Source organism: Arachis duranensis, chromosome 6, assembly GCF_000817695.3.
Source record: "Arachis duranensis cultivar V14167 chromosome 6, aradu.V14167.gnm2.J7QH, whole genome shotgun sequence".
Taxonomy (NCBI): domain Eukaryota; kingdom Viridiplantae; phylum Streptophyta; class Magnoliopsida; order Fabales; family Fabaceae; genus Arachis; species Arachis duranensis.
The window spans coordinates 106,061,835-106,077,485 of record NC_029777.3 but is presented as its reverse complement, the minus strand read 5'-3'; the positions used below and the strand labels follow the sequence as shown (position 1 = coordinate 106,077,485).

The 15,651-nt window shown below is 34.4% G+C and overlaps 2 protein-coding genes across 2 annotated transcripts; one reads left to right on the top strand and one right to left on the bottom strand.

Annotated features, from left to right (window-relative positions):
• Window positions 1-7,084: 7,084 nt before the first annotated feature.
• LOC110273071 (uncharacterized) lies at window positions 7,085-8,259 on the top strand. The gene is made up of 3 exons (XM_021125935.1): window positions 7,085-7,266; window positions 7,383-7,579; window positions 7,730-8,259. Exons 1-3 carry the CDS (start codon window positions 7,085-7,087, stop codon window positions 8,257-8,259), a joined length of 909 nt encoding a protein of 302 aa, XP_020981594.1.
• A 4,700-nt stretch (window positions 8,260-12,959) lies between these two features.
• Window positions 12,960-15,392, bottom strand: LOC107495616 (7-deoxyloganetin glucosyltransferase). Its single transcript, XM_016116782.3, has 2 exons — window positions 14,786-15,392; window positions 12,960-14,068 (listed from the first exon to the last, which is right to left on the bottom strand). The coding sequence occupies exons 1-2, from the start codon at window positions 15,309-15,311 to the stop codon at window positions 13,122-13,124; spliced, it is 1,473 nt and encodes a 490-aa protein (XP_015972268.1). The 5' UTR covers window positions 15,312-15,392; the 3' UTR covers window positions 12,960-13,121.
• Between the last annotated feature and the right edge of the window lie 259 nt (window positions 15,393-15,651).

Sequence of the window (15,651 nt, the reverse complement as noted above, 5' to 3'; positions counted from 1 at the left end):
TGTCGTCGACATATACTTCCATTAGGTTCCCGAGGTGAGAAGAAAACACTTTATTCATCAACCTTTGATATGTGGCTCCCGCATTCTTCAATCCGAATGGCATGACCACGTAGCAGAAATTAGCTCTGGGTGTGATGAATGATGTCTTCTCTTGGTCTGGCTCATACATTGGGATTTGATTATATCCCGAGTAGGCGTCCATGAACGATAAGTATTGATACCCCGAGCTAGAGTCTACTAGGGTATCAATGCTTGGCAGTGGATAAGGGTCCTTGGGACATGCCTTATTTAGGTCAGTATAGTCAACGCACATTCTCCATTTACCATTTTGTTTCTTAACTAGCACTACATTAGCTAGCCATGTTTGGTACTTGACTTCTCTGATGAAGCCAGCTTCTAAAAGTGCCTGTACTTGTTCTTCCACTACGAGAGCTCGTTCAGGGCCGAGCTTGCGTCTTCTCTGTTGAATAGGTCGGGATCCCGGGTAGACCGAGAGCTTGTGTGACATGAGCTCGGGATTTATCCCGGGCATGTCGGAGGCCTTCCAGGCGAAGAGATCGGAGTTATCTCTTAGGAGCTTAGTCAACCCTTGTTTTAGGGTTTCCCCTAGGTTGGCTCCTATGTGAGTATTTTTTCCTTCCTCTTTGCCGACCTGTATCTCCTCCGTCTTTCCTTTTTGCCGACCTGTTTCTCCTCCGTCTTTCCTCCCGGTTGTGGTCGCAGCTCTTCTCTGGCCCTTGCACCTCCGAGCTCTATTGTGTGAACTTCTCTGCCCTTTTCCCTAAGATTTAGGCTTTCATTGTAGCATTTTCTTGCCAATTTCTGATCTCCCCTTACCGTTGCTATTCCCATTGAGGTCGGAAATTTCATGCAGAGGTGGGGAGTGGATACCACTGCTCCGAGTCGATTAAGGGTAGCTCTGCCGATTAAAGCATTATATGCTGACCCGACATTAATGACTATAAAGTCTATACTCAGAGTCTTTGATTTTTCCCCTTTTCCAAAAGTGGTGTGGAGGGGCAAAAATCCCAGTGGTTTTATTGGTGTGTCCCCTAATCCGTATAGGGTGTCGGGGTAGGCTCTTAATTCTTTCTCATCCAACCCTAGCTTGTCAAAAGCGGGCTTAAAAAGGATGTCTGATGAGCTTCCTTGGTCTACTAGGGTTCTGTGGAGATGGGCATTGGCTAGGATCATAGTTATTACCACTGGATCATCATGTCCAGGGGTTATTCCTTGCCCATCTTCTTTAGTAAATGAGATGGTGGGGAGATCGGATGACTCTCCTCCAACCTGATAGACTCTCTTGAGGTGCCTTTTGCGAGAGGATTTTGTGAGTCCCCCTCCCGCGAACCCCCCTGAGATCATATGGATATGTCTCTCAGGAGTCGGTGGTGGTGGGTCTCTTCTGTCGATATCATCTCGCTTCCTCTTCCCATGACTGTCCGACCTTTCTATGAGATATCTGTCAAGCCGACCTTCTCTAGCCAGCTTTTCTATCACATTTTTAAGGTCATAACAATCGTTCATGGGGTGACCATATATTTTATGGTACTCACAGTAGTCGCTGCGGCTTCCCCCCTTTTTATTTTTGATGGGTCTGGGGGGTGGTAGCCTTTCAGTGTTGCAAATTTCTCCGTACACATCTACTATTGAAACTTTTAGAGGAGTATAAGAGTGGTACTTCCTTGGTCTGTCGAGACCGAGTTCTTCCTTCTTCTTGGTCTCCCTCTCCCTCTCTTTTATTGAGGGAGGGTGCCCAGGTCGCCAACTCAGGTCTCTCAGCTTAGCATTTTCCTCCATGTTAATGTACTTTTCAGCTCTTTCCTGCACATCACTCAAGGAGATGGGGTGTCTTTTGGATATGGACTGCGAGAAGGGACCTTCTCTAAGCCCATTGACTAACCCCATTATTACTGCCTCGGTGGGCAGGTCTTGAATCTCCAAACATGCTTTGTTGAACCTTTCCATATAGGCTCGTAGGGACTCTCCGACCTCCTGTTTTACTCCTAGGAGGCTTGGTGCATGTTTCACTTTGTCTTTCTGGATAGAGAACCTCATCAAGAACTTCCTTGATAGGTCTTCAAAGTTGGTGATTGACCTTGGAGGGAGGCCCTCGAACCACTTCATTGCTACCATTGACAGAGTGGTCGGGAAGGCTTTGCAGCGTGTTGCGTCAGAAGCATCAGCCAGGTACATCCGACTTTTGAAATTACTTAGATGATGCTTCGGATCCGTGGTTTCGTCATAGGAGTCCATGTCTGGGCTTTTGAAGTTTCTCGGAACTTTTGCCCTCATTATATCCTCGCTGAAGGGATCCTCCCCTCCTAAGGGTGTTTCTGCACGCTCGTCGCGGGAGTTCCGACCTTTGAGGGAGGATTCCAACTTCAAGAGTTTTCTTTCTAACTCTTTCCGTCGTTCCGTCTCCTCTTTTAGGTTCTTCTCAATCTCCCTTTATCGCTCTCGTTCCCGTTCTAACTGCTCCAAACGGTTTTGGTGGACGTGGACCAATCCCATGAGTTCGGTTGCATGGGATGGTTCATCCTTTTCTGATTCGCGGCCTTCTGAGGAATTTACCTTTGGATTTTTTACTCCAGAGGTGCCTTTCCTGTGATGGTCGCTGATTCCCTGGTGGAGATCCATATCTGGGTTATTGTTTCCAGTTTCCTGATTCTCTTGTTCAGAATCTGTCTCCACATGTCCTTCTTCAGAGAATCTGTCCGCCATTACTGGTTGATCTCTCGGGTCCCCGGCAACGGCGCCAATGTTACGGTGGGTAACCGGAGATTAATGGACTGGACTGTATTAGCCGGCCCGATCGTCAGCGGATTGCAGCCTCAGAGCAGGTTTGTGCGCTGGAACCTCCTTCCGACTTGTGTTCGTGAGTGAATGGGGGGTGGTACCTGCAAAGACACTCCGATGCCTAAGTTAGCAAGGGTGTGAGCAGGTATAGAATGTATTGGGTTTAGAGATACCTGAAGAGTGTCAGTGTATTTATAGTGGTGAGCCAATAACCACCGCTGAAGTAGTGCCACCCTTTTAGGGTGATAACCGTCCCTTTATCTTAGGGAGGTTAAGATATGGCTCCTGGAAGTGGTTAAAGAGATTTTAGGGCAGTTACTCGTTTGGATTGATGTTGATCTGCCAACTACTCTCCGTCCCGACTTCTTTAGAGCAAATCGTAGTCAAGACCGACTTCTCAGTACGAAGGTCGGTGCTCAGTAAGGCTCAATCCTTTGGACTAGGACTTTCGTTTGGACCTGGGCCTTTATTATTGGGCCAGGGTATGAACAGTTTGTAAATGAAAAAATAATTAAATAATAAAGTAGATTGAATTATTTTTTACTAACACTAATGTATATCCAAAAAGAATTAATAATTTTTTAATTAGTGTTCTAATACGTTTAATGACCCAAAAAAATATATAGGTTATATGGTAAATTCGTTTTTTAAATTTTTTGGTCGAAAAGTTTAATTTTTAACAAATTTTAATTATTAAATCAGTTACTAAACTTATTACACATATTACTTTTCATGTTAAATTATGTAAAAAATAGACGAATTAATTTTTATTATTATTTAAAAAAATATTAAAAAACATCAAAATTTATTAATTTTTATCATTACTTAATCATCAGTTCAATTATTTTAGTTTAACTTTTTAATCTAATAATCCAACAACATAATTTTAAATATTAACGATTAAGTGATAATAAAAAAATAATAAATTCTGATAATTGTTTAGTATTTTTTTATTATTCAATAAAAATATAAATATCTATATAACCAAATAATTTAATATAAAAATTAATTTTTCTAACAAAATAAAAATTTAAAGAATGATTTGATAAACTAAAATAATATTTCATAAAAATTTCCTTAAATATCGATCCAATCATAAATTGATTAGCACTAATTTATTATGACTAAGACTAGTAATTTTGTACAATCTAAAGTATGATGACAAATAATTTTGCATCCCAAATCAAACAGTTTAATAAAATTTTGCTAAATCAAAGGTTATATTTCATGTAAGGTGAAGTAGTTGTTCTATCCATGGTCATGAACATGAGTAATGTTTATTTGTTTTCGTTAAAGGCAAATTTTTTATTTTTTTTGTTATTAAGATCTCTTTCACGACTAAGTAGAATAGATACATTGGTAATGAATTAGTCATAATATTAATGATAGTAAAAATTTTATGATAATAATAACTGACATTATAATAATAACTAGACTAAAATTTGTACGATGCATAAAAAAAATTAATTTATAGTATAAATTTAAAAGTATTATATTATTAATAAATTGATTAAATAATATATAAATTAATACTAAATTTAAAAATATTGCACAAAGTATTAATTTTGTAATTTGTATATAATTTAATATAGTTAATTAAGTAGAAAAAACATAAAGTAAAATATTATGTATTTTAAAAAAATAGGTATTTGATATTGTAATCCTTCAAAGTTACGTATTCATTTTTTTTTATTTTTATATTATTTGTAATTGACAAATTTATTAGTCTTTTTATGTGGTGTTTGTTTTACTTTTTTTATTTTTGCTTCTTATTGAAGTCGTTTGTTTATTTTTCTTCTTATAGACTTTTGTAGAAATTATATTTTTTTAAAATATTAATTTGTTTGAGTTTTGTACTATATTTTTTATTTAATCTTTGTATATAAGTTTTTCATTTGAAGATATCTTCTATATTTTTTTTATATTTTTTCTTTTTGTAGAATCTTGATTAATATGTGATTTTTATCTAAAAATATTAGTATTTGTGTTAGTTTTTATATTTTTTAAGAAATAAAAACTTTATTTAAATAAACATTATAAATGATATTTTGAATAAGAGAATTTTTTTAGTATTATCTATTTTATTTATCAAAATAGAGTAACGGATCTTTAAAATTACATAATATATATAAGAATAGTAGCAAATCTTTTTATTTTGTAAAAAGATTAAAAAATATTTCAAATAAAAACAGAAGTATTAAAATGTAATTTAATTAGATAAGATGTACTAAATAGTCACTTAAACTGATGTGACATAATATTAAAAAACTAAAAAGCTAACAATACATTTAGAGACTAAAAAAAAAACGGCAGATGTCCTGGTGTAGCTCGATGATCTTCGACCATCATAGATGCAAGCATGAAACAAAACTTTCCAACACGCATGAGGAAAATTAGGATGAGAGTTTTAACAAGCAGTAGCGGCGAAAAAAAAGCGTGTGACAACAAAAAGATGGTGGTTGAATCACCATAACCAGCAACAAGAAGAAAGAGATGGAAACACCGAACGAAAATGACAACAAAAGAAGTTGGCAATGACCGACCTAAGACGTCGATAAAGTCGTGGACTGCGTCGACAGTGGTTTAGTGGCTATGAAAATTCGAGTGCCTTTTTCAAAACTTAACTTTCTAATATACAGATTATAATGACTAAAAAAATACACATTAAATAATTACTTAGTTATCTACTATATATATGCATGAAATAATAAAATAAAAGTAACACATTAAATCAGTTTTTAAAATTTTTTTGTTCGAAAAGTTTAATCTTTAACCAATTTTAATTATTAAATTAGTTACTAAATTTTTATTTTGTTAGACAAATTAATTTTTACTTTAAATTTTACTAGAAAGTTAGATAAATTAATCTCAATTATTATTTAATAAAAATTAAACATCTTTATAGGCCAATAATTTAATATAAGGATTATTTTTTTAACAAAATCAAATTTTAAAAAATAACTTGATAATTAAAATTTATTAAAAATTAAAATATTTCACAAAAAAAATTCTTTAAATATCAGTATGGGTATTACTCATATATAATTGGCACTAATTTATTCGTTTGAATGAATTTGATTTTGTAGAATTGATTTTAGGTAGGAGTGAATTTAGGCTAACATGATTTATGTGTGACAATTTTATACCAAAATTGTTTTTGATAAAATAAATATTATTTAAATAATGTTAATTAAAATCACTTTTAGATAAACAATTATTAAAAAAGATATGACATTAAACTATATACATAAGAATATTCCATCAAACATGTTATCTTTTTAAACATGTTTAACTTTTTAAATATGTTTTTTAATATTTTTTATCAATAAAATTCTACATTAAAATTATTTTTTTAATATGACTAAAGATTAATAAATAATTTGTCAAAATTAAATATTAATTAATTGTTTAAATCACCAAATATTTTTTTATTATTTTTATACTAGTTACATATTTATTTTTATTTGGATTTAACTTCTTACATATGAAAGGGTTATTAAAAAAAGTGACTTTAAACTTAGTAGGTAGTAGGGGTGTGCATGGCCCGACCCGATCCGAAGATCCGGCCCGGTTCCAAATACTTTAGGGGCTAATTTGGTGTGATTTCATCAGGTCTAGGGCCGGGTAAGGGTCTCAAAAATAGACCTGGTCATTATTTCGGGTCGGGTCCGGGCCATGGCTTTGGTCACCCGAAGTCGGCCCAGTCGTCATACACAATTAATATTTTGTATTATTAGTGATGGATGATGGCTATTCTTATGTGGAGTTTAAATATTATAAACCTTAATATTTTGTATTATTAGTTATTCTAAAACTATAAGTTAATGTTTTATGTTTAAAATGCATAAGATTTTAGACTAATGCATAATATTATGTTATTTGTATTGATTTAAATATTTGGTGTTATTAGATAATATTAGGGACAATGTACATATTTAAATAAAACCACAGAATTCTACCCAAATACACAAAACAGAAAGTTATTACGTGCATGTGCAAATTACATTATTATGTAAATCGTGGGAGCCAACCACGGTTTCTGAATTGTACATAAACCGTAGCTGACAGGGAGGGATTACGTGTTGAAACAAAATGACCATAAACCGTGGTTGGCTACCACGGTTTATGAATGCAAGAAAATCTTTATAAAACCTTGCTACCAGCAACGGTTTATGAAGGAATGGTAATCGGCATAAACCCTTGTAGCCTTCAACGGTCTATGAGGAGTGAAGATCTATATATATGTGGGTGAGATTCAAGCTGCATGAGAGAGATCATTATCATAATGGCAAGTGAGGAAGAGAGTGTTCTTGTCCTAGTGTATTGCTCTGGGAAAATTCAAAAAAGCAAAAGATATGGTGTAAAATTCACTGACAGAGAACCAGTGAGTGTTTTCATCAGTTCATCAAGTACTTTGTCAGATCTAAAGAACAACATCTTGCAAAAGTTTGGGATTTCTGGTAGCAAGTGGGTGAAGAAGTTATTCTACAAGATTCCCATCGCAGTTGTCTCGACCCGATTCAGTATGATACCTTCGTGCTAGCAACTGATGAAGACATTAGGGTTCTGTTCCATTGTGTCAGAAATTTTCCAGAGGTCAGAATACACGAGTTATTCACAAAGTTGGATGTTGGGGTGGATAGTTCTGGGGCATCAGATCCATTTCATAACTCGACTGGCGTGGGAGGTGCGTCTTGTTTGATGCCTATGATAGCACCATCCGTTCCGCTGGTCGCATCCCCATCATTCGCGGCTGATTTAGATCGAACGGAGGCTGTTGGTTCTGCACCTTTATAGAATCCAGGGGTCCGTGGGCAGGCATATGAGGTGGGCACCAGTGGTGGCTTGATTCCTGGTGTGCAAGGGTTTGGGGAACCTGATCGAGTAGAGAATGCAATGTATGACGATGAGTCTGACTAGGATCCTGTAGATATCATTGGGGACAGCGATGATGACACAGCTGCCAATCCTAATACACAGCATGGGCCTTCAAGTTCTGGCACTCAGCAGTACCCTCCACACTTCTCGACTTTAAACTTGGAGGCTCTGGGTGAACAGGCGGACGGTGGTCCCACAGTTGGGGGCTCTTCTACAGAATTTCAGATTGGGCAGTCATTCCAAAATAAAGATGAGGCTGTGCTGAGTGTGAAGGACTACAACATCCGTCGAGGTGTTGAGTACAGAGTCATCGAATCAGATCATCTGAAGTATCATGGAAAATGTAAGGAGTTTGGCAAGGGTTGCACTTGGTTGATTCGCGTAGCGCTGCGTGCACACAAGGGCACTTGGGAGGTTCGAAGCTGGCTGAGGAAGATGCTGAACACTGCCGAACACTGCCATCCTTGGCATGTAACCAATCTATGTTCAGAGCTGGCTGAGGAAGATGCTGAACACCGTCGAACTAAGGAAGCACCCTATCCACTTGATGCCACTCAATCGCAGCAAAATATATCAGGCTAGTGATGGACGTCCATAACATACGGTGCTGGTCAACTAGTATCTCCGGATGAATAATAGCAGCAACCTCGGCAGAGGAATAAGGCTCCCACACAAACTGTATAAAAAAAGGAAAGTTATGTCAAAACATAAAATAAAATCTAAACTATTCCAACTAAGAGCAAAGACTAAATGACTCACATCATGGACACGCAATCAATCCAACATAAGGCGTGCAGACAGGACTCTTTGACCCACTGCATCGTTTCTAGGTAGATATGTAGTCCACCTACAATAATAATTGAAATGATGTCCTAATAAAGAAGTAAATAGCTTCTTGAACAAGTTATAAAACCAAAAATATTAAACGGTACCTGGATGCAAGCAAAAACCCGAATCCATGAAATCTAGCAGGCCTCAAAGTGGGAAACCTCCAGAAAATTCAAGACTGTAGAAGCTGTAGCGGCCCGGCCAAGTTAACGACATTTCTGTTTGTCCCACGGCAGAGACATCTATACAACCAGGTCAGTGCCGCCGAACCCCAGCTATATCTCGCCAACTCGTCCAACGATGCCAAATAAGGCAACCAGCGAAGGTGGACCCGGTTCGCGTTCTTGTCCGCGAACAGCTGAGAGGACAACAACATCAGAATATAAGCACGCGCGTATATATGCACGATCTCCTCACTAGCATCTGCTAGAAGAATCCGGAACCTCTCATGGAACCATGTGTAGCACACTGTCATCTGCTTTACCTTATTCTGCGGAGGTAACTCCCCAAATAACTTGCGAAACCAGACCCATGCCGGTCTACCGTGTTCCATTAGATTCTCAAACTCAGTCAGGCACCCATTGACAGGCTGTCCATCGATCGACAAACCAAGCTGATATGCCACATCTTGCAACGTGATAGTGCACTCACCAAAGGGCATGTGGAAGGTGTGGGTCTCAGGACGCCACCGCTCAATAAATGCGCTAAGTAGAGGCTCGTCAACCCAGAATCAGTGACTGTTCAACCTAGCCAAATGATACAACCCCGCGGTCTCCAGGTACGGTATGATCCGCTCGTGTAAAGGCATATTTTGTTGCCTCCTCACGCCACTAATAACCCTAGTGGGCTGCACAATGTAGGTAAAAAAACCCCTCAACGTACGACCAATACTAAACAAATCATATTAAATTTATAAAAAAATTTAATTACATACGTACATATGTTTTCTATTTTCTTTTAGATTAAGAAACATCACGAAGGGAAAAATAATGATAACAATACCAACAACAATACCTCTAGTAAGAATAACTACATTTATGATACTAACAGCTACAGGTACTAATAAAAATAAAGGTAATACTGATAACTAGGACTATCATAATAGTAACAAAAATAATAATGTAAATAATAAATTAATTATATAAATAATGCTAATAAAATAAACTGATTACATTATTAATTATAAAATAATATTAATTATTTAAATAATGAGAATAATATTATTAATAAAGACTAACCTCATTATCGATGGATCCAGCCACATGAGCAACGTCATTTAGTCGGTATAAGCGAGCTTCATCCTCCATGACTCCACCACCCAAACCTCACCAAATCCTCCCACCCCCTCTCTCAAACTCTCTCAACTATGAAGGTTGCCAAATTTTTGTTTCCTTCCAAATGATCCGTGTTGAGCATCAACAGATTATGTATATATACTAATATAAACATAAACGGTGGGAGCCTAGGAGTTTTTACGTTTAATGCCAGAATCCTCATAAACCGTGGTAGTCACCCACAGTTTATGCCTAAAACTATTCCTTCCTAATCCGTGGTTGGTGGCCATGGTTTACAGCCATATTTTTCCTTCCATAAAACGTTTCTGCCAGTCACGGTTTATGTACAATTCAGAAACCGTGGTTGGCTCCCACGGTTTACATAATAATGTAATTTTCACAAACACGTAACAACTATATGTTTTGTGTATTTGGGTAAAGGATTCAATGGTTTTATTTAAATATGTAAATTGCCCTAATATTAGTATTGATTATGGTTATGTTTTAATTTTAGAGAAGAGTTGGTTCTTGTTATATTTTTCTAAGTGAATTTTACCATATCAAAAATAATGATTGGAGTCTTAGAAATTTGGATATTTTCACATGCTGGCTTATTAGAAGGTATTAAGATAATGAAATGTTAATGGTCCGATTTTTACTCAGTTTTTATCCGGTATAATCGTGGTCCGAAAATGTATCGGGTTCGAATTTAACAAATAGGCTCGGTATATATTTCGGACCGAATCTAGGTCACATCAAACCCAATTTTATCCGGCCATACACACCCCTAATAGTTAGTATGACTCACTTTTCTCTATAACATATGGCTTAGGAAAAAAAAAGGTTAAAAATTTTGCAATGCAAGTGCAAGCTGCACAAACATAGAATTTTGAACCAATTTAAACTGTAAAAAGAAAAGACTAGTTATAAGTGTTTTGTGAATTTTCTAAATTGCATGCTCACAATAATGTTACCAACCCAATTTGAACTCTATAAATTATTTAATATAAATCCCAATGGTCATGAGATTTGAAATACCAATATGCCAGAAAAGGACAATAATGGCATACTTGAAAACCTTCCAATAAAATAATAACAAGCATGTTAAGCATGTGCATTAATATAATAATAAATCATGAGATGGATGTACTATACAGTACATATGTGTGTTCTTGATTGTTGAGTGTGACAAACGAGTGAATAATTAACTATGAAAGTGAGTGAGTGAACGAAGAATGAGTGAGAGAGTGCAATAAAAATAGGCGTAGTTACCTTTATACACATATTAAAAAAAGTGTTATAATTTTTTTATTATAATTAAAAGTAAAATTAAGGAGATAATACTCAATTTGATTTTTAAATTTACATGCGAATTTTAATTTAGTTCCTAAAATTTTAATTGTCTTTATTTAATTTTTAAATTTTGCAAACATAATTTAAAATGATGTCATTTTGATTTTAACACTCAAATAACCCAAAAACATCATATAAATGGTGTATATTAAAAAGTTACCTAATAAAACAAGTAATACTTTATGATGTATATTGAAAAGTTACTTAATAAAACAAGTAATACAACGTGGTTTTTAAACAATTTGAATATCAATACTAAAATTATAACATTTTACAAACATATCAACGTTCTATTAATATTTTTGTACTAAAAAATTAAAAATTATTTCAAGAATTAATGTAAGACAGTTCATAAGATTTAGAAACTAAATTAAAATTTGTATATAAATATAAGTATCAAATTGAGTATTAAATCCAAAATCTAAGTTAATGAAATATACAATACTAACTTCTAGCTAAGCTAAATAAAATAAAAAAAAATCTATTGCAAATCCATCAAAATCATGAATCATCATCGAAAGATATTAATACACAACACTATGCGACTCTAAATATAATACAAATAAATAAGGTGTTTGTTGTAGTGCTGAAAATATATTATCTAATTGTTAAAATAGGTTAACTAATTAATTTTAAATTAAAAAATATAAAAATTAAAAAAATTTAAATATTTTAAAATTATTATAAAAAATAATTTAAATAAAAATTAGACACCAATAAAAAAATACTCTAAAATTAGCCAATAAATAATTCCCAGCGTTGGCATTGAAGCAGACTAGTTAAACATTATTTTATTGATTTTTGACAGAGTTTAGAGTCTAGACACTAAATAAAATGTTTCTTTTTTCCTTTCTGTATACGTAATTTTAAAAAGATTTTTTTAGACATAGTTATATAAATATTGAAGGTTAGAAAACAATAAAACGAATGTGATAAAATGTGAATTGAATCAATGAAAAACCGCTGGAGAAATCCCAAAACACATTGTTTGCATTGATACTGATACAGAAAGTGATCCAAGACTTTTTCCTCTCTTGAGAATCTGTTGGGGGTGTTGATTCTCCTGTTGATCTTCAATTTTTCTCCCAACCTGCTATGCCCGTAACCGCTGCCCCCATTTCTCCTTTTGATCAGCATTCGCTGCTATTGGAGTCCAATTAATGAATGTATCACACAAATTTATATAATGTTGCTTTTATTTGTGCATGGAAAATTGTTTATAATCTTCTACTTATATAAGTTAATGAATTTTAATCTACTAAAGTAGTACTATAAAGCCAACAAGCTGTAACTCAAATAGCATAGCCTTCTCGTAATCATTTAGAGATCACAAGTTCAAATCTTTTTATCTTTGATAAAAAAACAAAAAAAAAAAAAACAGTACTATAAAGTTTATTAAACAGTTTAAAACATGTAAAGTAGCTAGCACAAGGTTGAAAGGAGTTAACATAATATAGTGTATTTCATTTAACAGATATTGTTATTATGTGTTAACTTATATCTGGGTAACCATTAGCTGAAGGATACGTACCGTCCTTGAACAAAAGATACTAAGTTAAAGTATCCAACAAATATTGATAAGTGTTTGCTATGGTGCCTAAAAAGTGTTGCCTAATTACTAAAATTGGTAAAATAATTAATTCTAAATTTAAAAGTATAAAAATTAAAAAATTTTAAATATTTTAAAGTTATTATAAAAAATAATTTAAGCAAAAGTTAGACACCAAACAAAAGGCACCATAGAATTGCCCATATTGATAATAAGTTAACAAACAAGTTGTACCTTAACTATATATAGGTGACATCTTATTTAGCACAATTTTGATATTTTTAGAAATAATTCACATATCTATTTTATTTCATTCATTCATCAACTCAACAATTTCGTTCTATACGAATCTACAGAGGAAGACAGAAATTATTAGAATTAAAATATTTTCTCACTAGCTATCATAAAAAAACGACACCTTATTCCATCTAAACCACACTTCAATTTTTAGCAAATTTGCTCAAGAGAACTTGATGAATCAACTTGTCTAGATTCTGAAATGAGGATCCATTTGGGGCAGAAGCAGCTTCCTTTGCTAATTTCTTCAATTTCAAAGCCTTTTGTTTCATATCAACACCCTTCTCTCCATCCATTGACTCCCTCACAAGACTCTCAATTTTGTCCCTCCTAACATCTTCAATCTCCAACCCAATTCCCCATTCCGTACAACAAAACCTACAATTGGTTTGTTGCTCAGCAAAGAAGGGCCAACATATCATGGGCACACCACCACACATACTTTCCAATGTTGAGTTCCAACCACTGTGTGTCAAAAACACCCCAATTGAAGGGTGAGCCAAAACTTGTTCTTGGGGACACCAATTTGCTAACATGCCTCTAATTTTTGTCACTTCCACAAATTCAGGAGGTAACACAGCATTTTCACCAGCCACAAGATCTGGCCTAATGACCCACAAAAACTTTTTGTTGCTATTGGCAATTCCCCAAGCAAACTCTATTAAATTTTCATTGGTCATAGTTGTGATGCTACCAAAGTTTATGTACACCACTGAATTTGGCTCTTGTTTGTCTAGCCACTCAATACACTTTGGATCTTCCTTCCAAAGATTAGATGCAATGGATTTCAAGTCCTTGTCTGTGATATGGTTTAGTAGAAGATTCAAAGGACCAACGGAATAGACAGGTGGCAAATTATTAATGGTGGAGAATGCTTCCAAGATATCATGATCTAAGGCATCAAATGTATTGACTATGATTGCATGAGCTCTTTGAGCTCTCTTGGATTCTCTTATAAAGAAATTAAGCATAATATCATTTGGGTCTGTGGTTCTGATAAAGCTGGGCATATCCCTCAATCGGATCTCTTTCATTCCGGGTACCCAGTTGATAGTTGTCTCCAAATACCCATTTGTGATATCATTCATGTCTGCATGTGAAGTATGGAACATACTAAAACTCAGAAACATGATATCTTCTAATTAATTAATGTTATTGATATTTTAAACACATTTTTCTAAAATTTGACCTATAACTTAAAAAAAAAGAAGATCTTTTATAGTATATAATTTGTAAACAATATTATTTGTAAGAATTGAACTAATTTTTTTAATTAGAGTATAAAATACTAACCATATCAACTAATTTCACCATCATACATACATTATTAGAGCCACGGTAATGCTGACAAAAAAATAATTGTCAAAATTTGTCTTAAATAAATACTAAATATGATACATTCTAACTATTTTTAGTTAATTTATTTTGATTATCATATTTTGTTACAAAAAAACATTAAAAGACTATTAAAATTTATCGTTTTTAGTCATTTTTTTAATTATCAACACAATTTTTTTTAGTTCAACAATTTAACCACATATTTTAGACTATATTTTTAAATATTAATAACTAACTAATAGTTAAAAAATAAAAATAATAAAATTTAATAATTTTTTAGTATTTTTTTATTATTATATAAAAATATTTTTAAGAATGGATATTTTTAGTATAAACAAAAAGAAAATTAATTAGTATTATTTAAAACAAGACAAAAATAAAGAAACATTAGTTACTTAATATTTATTTTATTTTGTTATTATTTAAAATCAATTTATAGAAAAGTAAATTTAGAGAGCAAAGTACATACCTTTAAGGGGAGTGAAGTCTTTATCAACAAGTTGGCGATAGTGCATATAGCACATGGTCCCACACCCACTAGCCGTCCAAAACACCACCACCGGAATCTCCAATTCTTCCGCTGCCTCAATCCCGAAACTCATCGTTCCGTCAGATACTATGCAAGTCACCGGAGGAACACCGCTATCACCGACATTCAGCTCTGAAATCAGCTTCTTGAAGTGCGGCAAGCACCTTTTACTAGTGGAGTCACACAGTAACGGTACATCCTGCGTTGCATCCACAGGGTTAGGGTCCACGGGTAGACCGTCGGGGATGGTTTCGAATCGGAAGGATGGTAGGTTTCTGAGCGAGTCGGAGCCTCTGGATTTGAGAAGGCGGTTGCGATTGTAGTCGGTGTAAACGAACGTGATGTGGAAGCCTTTGTGGTGAAGAAGCTTTGCTAGTTTTAGCATTGGGTTTATGTGTCCTTGTGCTGGGTATGGCATGAACACCGCGTGTGGCTTATTATTCTTTGTTATGTTCAAAGAACCCATTTTCTCTGTTCAATTCTTGCTTTCTGTTGTTGATGCAAGGTATTGGATTTTATAGTGGAGCCGTGAAGGTGGAGGTGTATGTGTCTGTTGTGAAATTAATTAAGTAATAATATACTGTAAAAGCTCAGTTAAAATTTAATCAAATTAATCAAATCATTTAACGACCTCCATTATCAACTTCACATAAAATTGACTGCACCTAAATTTTATCGTAATATATTTGGAGGCTCCAATTAATTGTGGTTGTGGCGGTAGTAGACTAGTCGTCTAGTAGCAGTAGCACCGGCACCACGATATGAATTTTATATTTCAATAGATTGAGAAAGAGCGGGACTGGGGT